We start from the raw sequence: 9,793 nt of genomic DNA, 5'->3' as shown, positions 1-9,793 counted from the left end.
TGGCCGATTAGTGCGTACTGCCATCTACTGGCAGAACTGCGCTTGTCATTCTTCTAAATACCACATTTCAAACTGGTGAACAAGTTTTATTTATATAAAATGTAAATCATAACAAAGAAATATACATCGTTTCATAAACAATGTCTAACCACAGATTCACTGTTTAACTGTACATATACCTAGAAACAATAATGTTGCAATTCCCCCCCCCCCCCTCCATGTGGCATTTTCAGTCATCAGAGATGGTAATGTCCTCCAGCGTCATGGCAATCTCTCTCAGTTTGGGGTCTTCTCTCCAGTTCACTTTACTTGCAATGATGATCCCCTGGAGAGAAAAAACCCCAACATATCCTACATAATTAGTTGAGGCATTATTACCAAACAGGTAATATGCTGTCACCCTCTTGGCAGTGGCACTAAAGCAAACATCACAATCTCTCTGTGGAGTAAGTTAATTGATTGCACTGCAGTTCCAAAGTTGTGGTTGTGATTTGTATTTATCTTGGCATTTGTGTTGGGGTATTGGTGTTATGTCCTTGCATTCCCCTAGGCTTATCAGTTGGGGTGTGTAACAGTAGACTTCTCAACTGCAACAATCCAGTGCTTTTAGATTTGCAAGAAGTGATAAACAAGTGCACACATATAAGGGAGAAGTAGATATTGGGACACCTGAAGTATAAAATAAGCATATTCTGAAATAAAGGTACATTTACCCGCAGGACATTCTGTTCGATGGCAACCATCTTCTGGTACTTCTCCAGGTAAGACTGGGCTTTCTGCAGGACATTTCTGTACTCTTCTGCTACAGGGTGTTCTCCCTTCGTCTTCAGCTCTTCCATTTCCTTCATTTTTTCATGTGTGAGACGCTTCAGATCTGTAAAAGTGAGGATAGAAGAAAAACCCATAAACATAAAATAATTAAATTTTTAAGGGACTTTCTTTTTAAAGTCACTTCTCTACTTGCAATAAAAGGCAGTATGGTAAAACCTACTAAAAGTGTATTCAAATAGTTGAATAAAAGTGAAATTGAGGCCCCAGAAGCAAATTAAATGTGTACAAAAAAGACATAATTCTTACACCATCACAGTGGTTATATACACAAATGTGAGCAATTATTGTTTGAAAAACAGGTTCAAACTAATTCTCACATTCGCATAAAGCCTCTAAGGTCAACAGCTTCTATGATCAAGTGTGGTGATGACATACCTAGCCTCTGTTTTTGTAGGGCAGTGATTTGGTCCTGAAGCTCAAATGATTCCTGTGGGGGAAAAAAGCAAACAAGAAAGAGCAATCCACAAACCCACAACAACTTGTAACAATACTGCTCAGAAAAATAACTGACAGTTGATGCACCCACCTGCTGAAGTGTCTTTATTTTTAAACAAAGGTCTAGGCTATGATTGGTTAGTTTCCTCATTGCTCTGAAACAAAGAAAAAGACAAGTCAAACACTACATAAAGGAGAGGGTGTTAATGTATTCTAACAATAGCAAGTTTGAGTTACTGCATATTTTGGACACAGGATTGTTAAATGGTGCTTCTGATGGAACTTACTCAGCCTCTGGATCCCTCTGTTTCAACTTCTCAGAGATGACATGCCACACCTGCATCCTGGCAAATCAAACACAATGCACTCCCCATCAAAAGCATGAAAGTATGTCTTCATTTGAAAATGGATTGAGTCAGTGTTTTTGAATAAAATATCAAAACAGAACAACATTTCTATGTACCATTTGTAGGTAATTCAGTCAAATTAGAGACTTTGTCAGGGGTTTGAATACTTCAGCATGGCACTATAGTGTATACCTGTGTAAGGCCAATGTCTTGTTAAAATGGGTTATTTTTGCTTCCTCCAATGTATTAACATAATCTGGCCTGTGGACAAAGTGAAATAAACTTGTTTTAAAATGTGAGTTGAGAAATTGTATAAAACATGATATTGCATTGCCAACTAAAGATACTCACAGGTCTTTCTCAGCATCAGACGCACTGCAAGATCTTTTGCTTTCTCCTATTAAAGAACATTCGAAATTTGATTTTTGTATATTCAGTCACCCTCAAAAGTATTCACCCACATTTTATGTTTCAACATTCTTTTTTGTTTTGTATCTGTAAATGATATACAACAGTTTGTAGATTTAACTTTTCCCTTTGACATTAAACAAACTAATTAAATCCCCTTTAACGTTGCAACAATTAGTACACAATTTGGGGGGTCAATACTTTAGAGGCAGTGTAGCTACATGTACAGTCACCTACCAAATGATTGAAACCCTAGATAAAGACTAGCAAAAAAAGAATTTTAAAATAATCCACATGGTAATGAATATATCATGGCGCCTTTTGGTTTTCACTGGTCCAGGCCAAAAACCAGGTTACCGTTAGGTGTATAAATTGATTTTCCAGAAGACAATGACCCCAAGCACAAGTCCAAATCCAAATCCAAAAATAAATAGCTAATTGACAATAATAACATAAATCTCAGTCTCTGTACTTTTAAAAACCTGCATTTTTAATTGAAAAGGGCAGTTGATTAACACAGACTGAAGGATCTCACAGATCTAGAAAAATTAGGTCTAACATCCCTTCCTGTGTTCTCTAGTTTTAGATATTTTTTGAAAAAGGCTCAGTACTGTTCTTGCAATGGGGAAAGTGCACAAAGTACTGAAAACAATGTTTGCACAATGTTTTAGGTATAATGAGAAGTGTAATTTTGCTTGACACTCTTGAATTATAATATATTCCTAAAAATTCCTAGAGAATAACAACTTCCATTGTGTTTATTTGGACAGACTTTATTTTCATAAAGGGTAATTTGAGGTGACTGAACATACTGTTGCATTCCCAATGCAATTTTGAAAATTCTAATTTACCTGATTGTAGTTTCACAGTCATCTCAAAACATTGATTTGACATCTGTTCTTTTATTCTGAAACCAGAAAACAACCAAGTAGGAGTCATTTCAACCCTAGATAACACTATGAAATAGCTATTAGTGTCATACTGAATAATACATTTTCATCTGAGAGTATTGCAGAATTGTATCATCACTTGCTTAGCTGTAAAATATGAAATGTCATCCACTGATAAGCATTGATGAAAAACCTTAGTATCTCTATAGCTGGGCTTTCCTTCTCTCCATTGCCAACTGTTGGAGTCTGAAATCCATGAAATGCCAGTGTCTCCAGACTTGAAGCAAGGTCCTCTAGTCTATCCATGTTAAAAGCCTGTCTGGAAAATAAAGCGGTTTCAATGTGTTTACCACCCACAACACAAAAACAACATAGAAAATAATTACCAACTCAAGGACATTTAACCAGGATTTTCTAGAACCTGATCTACAGGTGCTTTTCAAAAAAATGGAATATTGTGGAGAAGTTCATTTTCCCCCATAATTTAAATTAAGTGAAACCTTCATATATTCTAGAATCAACACAGTGAAACATTTCAAGCCTTTGTTTCAATCTTGATGATTACGGCTTACAGGATTTTTGATTTCCATGAACTGTATCAAAACAAAAATATATATAAATAATACTGGCCAATCAAGCACAGTAATACCATGGGCAGCAAACCAGTTACCATTTGTTTTGGCACTGTGGGCAGGTGCCAAGTACAGATGGAAAAAGAAATCTCCATAAAGCTTTTCAGCAGACGGAAGCATGAATTGCTCTAAAATCCCCTAGTAGATGGCTGCATTGACTCTGGACTTGATAAAACAGTGGACCAACACCAGCAGATGACACGGCACCCCAAATAATCAATGATTGTGGAAGCGTCACACTGGATGTCAAGCAACTTGGATTCTGTGCCTCTCCACTCTTCCTCTAGACTCTGGGACCTTGAATTACAAATTAAATGCAAAATGTACTTTCATCTGAAGAGAGGACTTTGGACCACTCAACAACGGTCCAGTTCTTTTTCCCCTTGGCCCAGGTAAGACACTTCTGACATCTGGTTCTGACATCCATTTCCTGGACATGTCTGTGCGTGGTGGCTCTTGATGCACTGACTCCAGCCTCAGTCCACTCCTTGTGAAGCTCCCCAAAGTTCTTGAATCAGCTTTGCTTGACAATTCTCGCAAGGCTGCAGTCATCCCTGTTGCTTGTGCACCTTTTCCTAACCACACTTTTCCCTTCCAGTAAATTTTCCATGAATATGCTTTGACACAGCACTCTGCGAAAAGCCCTTTCAGCAATGACCTTCTCGTGGAGGGGGTCAATGAGTGTCTTCTGGACAACTGTCTAGGCAGCAGCCTTCCACAAGATTGTAGTTGTGTGTACTAAAGACTCAGAGTTAATTACCTGATTAGAGCTCTTCTCAGGTCGACATTTCTGTACTGTACACTTTTTGTTCTAATATTTTGAGATACTGAATTTTCAATTTCCACAAGCTGTAAGCCATAATAATCAAGATTGAAACAAAAAAAAAGGCTTGAAATGTTTCAATCTGCAATGAATCTAGAATATATGAAGATGTCACTTTATTTGAATTACAGAAAGAAAAATTACTTTCCCACAATATTCAAGTTTTTTTTTAGATGCACCTGTATATGCAATTTCTGGTGATGTCTGCATTCACTCTTCCACTCAAGTCAGTAAAACCAGAATGGACCACTAAAATACCTCAGTAACAGTATAAGTAAACATTTCAGAGATTAATTGGACAAATGATTGGTCCCTCTTGGTTTCCTTCAGTTTTATTAAAAGGTTCCAAGTATTTGTTCTGCAAAATGAACATGAATGCTATACTGATTCTGCAATATTATACAGTCTGCAAAATAAATACACATTAGAGACAGCTCTAAAAGTGTTATGTCAAAATATGTTTGTTTCCAAATCTGGAGTTTTGCTGAGAAACTCTCAATATTTGCATTTACACTGAACAAATAGTACAGTCCCATGTTTCATAACCTGACAAAATAAAATCCATGTGCACAAAAAGCTTAATTCTCTCAAATGTTGTTCATAAATTGGTTAACATCCCTGTTAGTCAGTACTTCTTTGCCAAGATAATATGGCTGGCAAGGCATATCAGGATGATTGAACAGTTTGATCATTACAAAGTTGCACAATCATGCAGCTCGCATGGTGACTAATGGAATGTCCATCTAAGGCCGTTTTGAGAAAATGTTATGTTAGTTTCTCTACCGTATGCCATCGCAATTGTCATTAAGATAATTTTGCAATACGTTCAACCAGCCTCACAACTGCAATACATGTAACCACGCCAACAGAGACATCTGATGACAATGTGGATTTGCACAGTTGATTAATTTCTGCACAGAACTGTGGAAAAGGAAATGTAATTAACTTTAATTAACAGGTCTTTGTTTTTGGGTCACAATCTATGACTGGGATCTTGCTGTGTCTTGGGAATACTACGTTAGTAATAACAGGTCAGGGGCTAGGTCACAGGGCTTTGTACATTTGTTGTTTGTTCTACAACGGTAAAGCCCAAGGGATCTGGGAACAGGAAAGGGGGGCCCTGGGATGACTCTCTTTTTCACCCATGGCAATGACTTTAATTCAGCAAGCAGCATGTTGCATATGAGACCAACGGCTGCTTCCTGCATATGCTGTATTGATAAAAGTCGGGAATACTCAAATTGAACTTCTCTAAGAAACGCCAAACTGTAAGAAACCGTATCACGGGAGCTCTGAGCTTGTCAGGTCAAAACCCAGATGAGCACCGCATGCTGAACGTTGAACATGGACGGCCACTGGAGGAGTGAGCTCTCCACAGATGACTCCTGGTTTTACCTGTACCAAGTAGATGGCAAACTGCATGTACATGCATGACATTGTACATGTGAGCAGTTTGCTCATGCTTTGAACAGTGCCCCGATAGTGGGTGTGATACAAATGGGCAGGCAGATGCCACAGTCAATGAACAGAAATGTTATCATTGGCAATTTGAACGCCCAGGAGATACTGCAACAAAATCCTGAAGCGCTTATGATAACGCATAGCTCCATGTCACAAAGATCTGTACACAACTTGTGGAAACTGAAAATATCCCAGTTCTTCATTGGCCCTTATATCCTTCGGACATCACTCAGTGAGCATGTCTGGGATGCTTCGGATTGATGTGTAGGACGACCATAGCATGTTCCAGTCCCCACAGGAAACAAAAAAGTAACAAATGTGTTTTTTTAGTTTTAACCCTTTGATGCACAAGCTATGCAAACCCCTTCTAATGCACAACATGGGTCAAAAATGACCCGTATTCATTCCCTGTTATTTCATGCATGGCTGAGTGTTTCTTTGCTATATCTTTTGAAATAAATTTATTTAATCATAATATTCCAAGAACTCAATAAATCTTGTTTTTGATTAGCACAAATCATTATTTAATTCTTTCCCCTTTCTTACTTTATGAAATAGGTTTTGTATTACTACATTAACTTTACACAAATGACCCAAGTATGCAAGTGTGATTATAAGCATAGACATACTATAATAATTTTTGGTAAAAGAAAAATGTTAACAGTGATTTGGACCAAACAATATGTAAAATATTCATAGTAAATATGTAAAATAGTCACATAACACACCTCACTGATAATCGATTTTAGGAAGAATCCCCCCACCCTCTCTCCGGCCCTTATTAATGATCAAGCTATCGAAGTGGTGAAGCAATACAAATACCTCGGTATTATAATAGACGACAAACTCACCTTCGAGCCTCAGGTTGACGCTGTCTGTAAAAAAGCACACCAGCGTATGTTTTTTTATCGTAAACTTCGCAATTTTAATGTCGATAAGACCTTTATGAGTTTTATTGTTGTTTTATTGAAACTATTCTTTCCTTTGCCTTTGTGAGCTGGTTTGGGTCCCTCACTCTTAAAAACAAAAACAGGCTGCAATACATTACTAAAGTGTGTGGAAAAATTTCCCTGAACTCTCTGACTGACTTAAAATCTCTATACGAGACAAGGACCCTGAAGAAGGCCCAGTCAGTCCTGGCTGATATAAGCCACCCTCTGAACAGCTGCTTCATGTTGTTGCCGTCTGGCCGCAGATTCTGTCTGCCTAAATGCAGGACAAACAGACACAAAAACTCTTTTGTTCCTGCTGCTATAGGTTTTGTTAATAATTCATTGTGAGATGCGGACCTTTGTGTAGTATGTATTTACTTGTGTTCTCCTTCGATAGTGTCTGTTGTATGTATGGCTTATGTGTCGTTTATGTTGCACTTTATTTTGCTGCAAAACGAATTGCCCCTCGGGGATAATAAAGACTCCTTGAACCTTGACAACACTCACATTGAACTGTAGTGCAACTGGGTACAGCACAAATTGCCATCTCAGTGCTAACATTCCTCACAAATGACAACGATAGGTTTGTGTTCCTTGCACACAGGCCTGGTGCACTGGGAACACCAGCTGCTGGCTTTTCTGTCTTTGGCAGCTGGGCAGCTCTTGCACCTCTTCCTCGTCACTTATCCCTCCAACCTGATGTCCTGCTATGGCTGGGTGCTGGCTGTGTTTTGTTGCCTCTGTGTTTTGTTGCTTATCATTGCCTCTGTAATATGCTTTTGGAGGTGTGGTGTGCTCTTCATGCACCTCTTCATAAGTGGCATGAAAAGCTCTTTGCCCAGCTCCTTAATGAACAGCCACCACGCATTGGTCATACCATGTAATCAGGGAGTTGTGCATGGAAGGTGTAGGCATTGGTCACACCACCCATGAAATCAGGGTGTTGTGCAGGGAAGGTGTAGGCATTGGTCACACCACCCATGAAATCAGGGTGTTGTGCAGGGAAGGTGTAGGCATTGGTCACACCACCCATGAAATCAAGGTGTTGTGCAGGGAAGGTGTAGGCATTGGTCACACCACCCATGAAATCAGGGTGTTGTGCAGGGAAGGTGTAGGCATTGGTCACACCACCCATGAAATCAGGGTGTTGTGCAGGGAAGGTGTAGGCATTGGTCACACCACCCATGAAATCAGGGTGTTGTGCAGGGAAGGTGTAGGCATTGGTCACACCACCCATGAAATCAGGGTGTTGTGCAGGGAAGGTGTAGGCATTGGTCACACCACCCATGAAATCAGGGTGTTGTGCAGGGAAGGTGTAGGCATTGGTCACACCACCCATGAAATCAGGGTGTTGTGCAGGGAAGGTGTAGGCATTGGTCACACCACCCATGAAATCAGGGTGTTGTGCAGGGAAGGTGTAGGCATTGGTCACACCACCCATGTAATCAGGGTGTTGTGCAGGGAAGGTGTAGGCATTGAGGGGGGCAACATCCAGCACATTGTACCAGAGCACCATGGGCCACCTCTGTGTGCTCCACTTACATGATGTAGAAGTGCGAACCATCTGATCCACTCCTTTGGTCATCATGCACGGTGCTCAGGAGGACAACAGTCCTTCCCTACTTCGGCACATAGCTCACCATGGTCATGTTGCCATTTAATCCAAATTCTGAGCAATTCTAAAACTATTCTACAGCAATTAAATGACATTTGGGTGGCTTCATGACAGGCGGTATGACCGGCTTGTTCTGACGAAGAGTCCCTACAATGGTCAGGTTATTCTTAAGGATGTTCTAATCAAGAGGGACAGTGGTGGAGAAGTTGTCCATTGTGACGTAGCAACCTATGATATGATGTATGAATTGTTGTCCATAGTAAATATTCCTAATTGCAAACATTTACAAATATCAAAAGTTCCTATCAAATTCCGTAGTGAATACATATGACCAACAGCTGCAGTAATTTCTTACCCATATGGGTAAAGGGTATGTAGAAATCATGTATGTAGAATACATTTAATGAATAACTAGAATATGTAATATTTATAGATTTATTTCAAAGATATAGCAAGAAACACTAAATTGTGCATAAAATACCAGGGAATGAATATGGGTCATTTTTTACCCATGTTGTGCATTAGAAGGGTAGTGATACAAAAAATATGTATTCAAAAAGGAAAAATGAAAACTATTTGTTCTGATCAAAAACAAGTTAATTGAGGAACACCTGGAATACTGAATGAAGAAATGTATTGCAAAGATATAGAAAAAAAACAACAACTGTGCAGCAAAGGGTTAATGAACAAACAAAGTAACGCAAAAAAAAAAAAAAAAGAGTCGTTTGCTCATTATTTGGTTGTCCAAAGTAAACGAACAAATTAATGAACGAACGATACCTGGACCATGTTTCCTATTGGAGCGCAAATAAACAGTCGCTGACCGGAGTCCTGTGAGCGTCAATACTACCAGTGATGTGTAGTACAACCAGATGCCAGCCTTTCGAAACAGGGTGTCACTAAAAAGGACTCATGGCACTCGAGCGAAGAGAGTAGTTCAAAGAGGTAATCGTTTGCAAACTCAACGTATACTATCTTACGTATTCCCGTTTTAAACCAGCAATAAAAGCGTTTGATTTGCGGAGATTAATCACTTTAGTGACTAACGTACTTTGACATGCAACTAGAGCTGTCTCGTAGTATACTGTATTGCCAATTGAGAGAATGGTAGGCGTTTGCAGTTAGTAGCGAAGACAGCAGAGCCCAATTAACCGGATAATTAGAAGAATGTCGGATTCTGACATGAACTTCATATAAACTATTTCAAATTTACTGAAACTGAGTCGAAAAGACTTACCTTTGCTTTGTTCTGTACTGAACACAGAAAAGGTGGACTAATACTCTATCTTCAGCTGTTACCGAAACAGTTTCTCTAACCGAACACAGAAGTCGAATCCTATTGGACAAATAATTGAAGCTACATTTAAGAATCTTTTCATTGGTTAAACTTCATGTCACTTTAAAACGAATCTTTGCTGT

At 39.1% G+C, this 9,793-nt stretch overlaps 1 protein-coding gene across 2 annotated transcripts; it reads right to left on the bottom strand.

The window, feature by feature from the left end:
- Nucleotides 1-74: 74 nt before the first annotated feature.
- On the bottom strand, nucleotides 75-9,734 carry cenph (centromere protein H). 2 transcript variants are annotated; one of them, NM_001303659.1, is given in 10 exon segments: nucleotides 75-325; nucleotides 714-874; nucleotides 1,207-1,258; nucleotides 1,358-1,421; nucleotides 1,554-1,610; nucleotides 1,806-1,874; nucleotides 1,965-2,010; nucleotides 2,873-2,928; nucleotides 3,105-3,230; nucleotides 9,612-9,688. In NM_001303659.1, coding segments are annotated over 9 exon segments (714 nt in total). In that variant the 5' UTR covers nucleotides 3,218-3,230; nucleotides 9,612-9,688; the 3' UTR covers nucleotides 75-229.
- Between the last annotated feature and the right edge of the window lie 59 nt (nucleotides 9,735-9,793).

The sequence above is a fragment of the Esox lucius genome, chromosome 13, assembly GCF_011004845.1.
Source record: "Esox lucius isolate fEsoLuc1 chromosome 13, fEsoLuc1.pri, whole genome shotgun sequence".
Classification (NCBI taxonomy): domain Eukaryota; kingdom Metazoa; phylum Chordata; class Actinopteri; order Esociformes; family Esocidae; genus Esox; species Esox lucius.
This window is presented reverse-complemented; position numbering and strand designations above follow the sequence as displayed.

Coding starts and splice junctions, on each gene's coding strand:
- cenph (XM_020052131.3), bottom strand. CDS start 3,217: ATGGATAGACTAGAGGACCTTGCTTCAAGTCTGGAGACACTGGCATTT. Junction 2,011..2,872: donor GACTGTGAAACTACAATCAG/GTAAATTAGAAT, acceptor GTTCTTTAATAG/GAGAAAGCAAAAGATCTTGC. Junction 326..713: donor TCGAACAGAATGTCCTGCGG/GTAAATGTACCT, acceptor TTTTCTCTCCAG/GGGATCATCATTGCAAGTAA.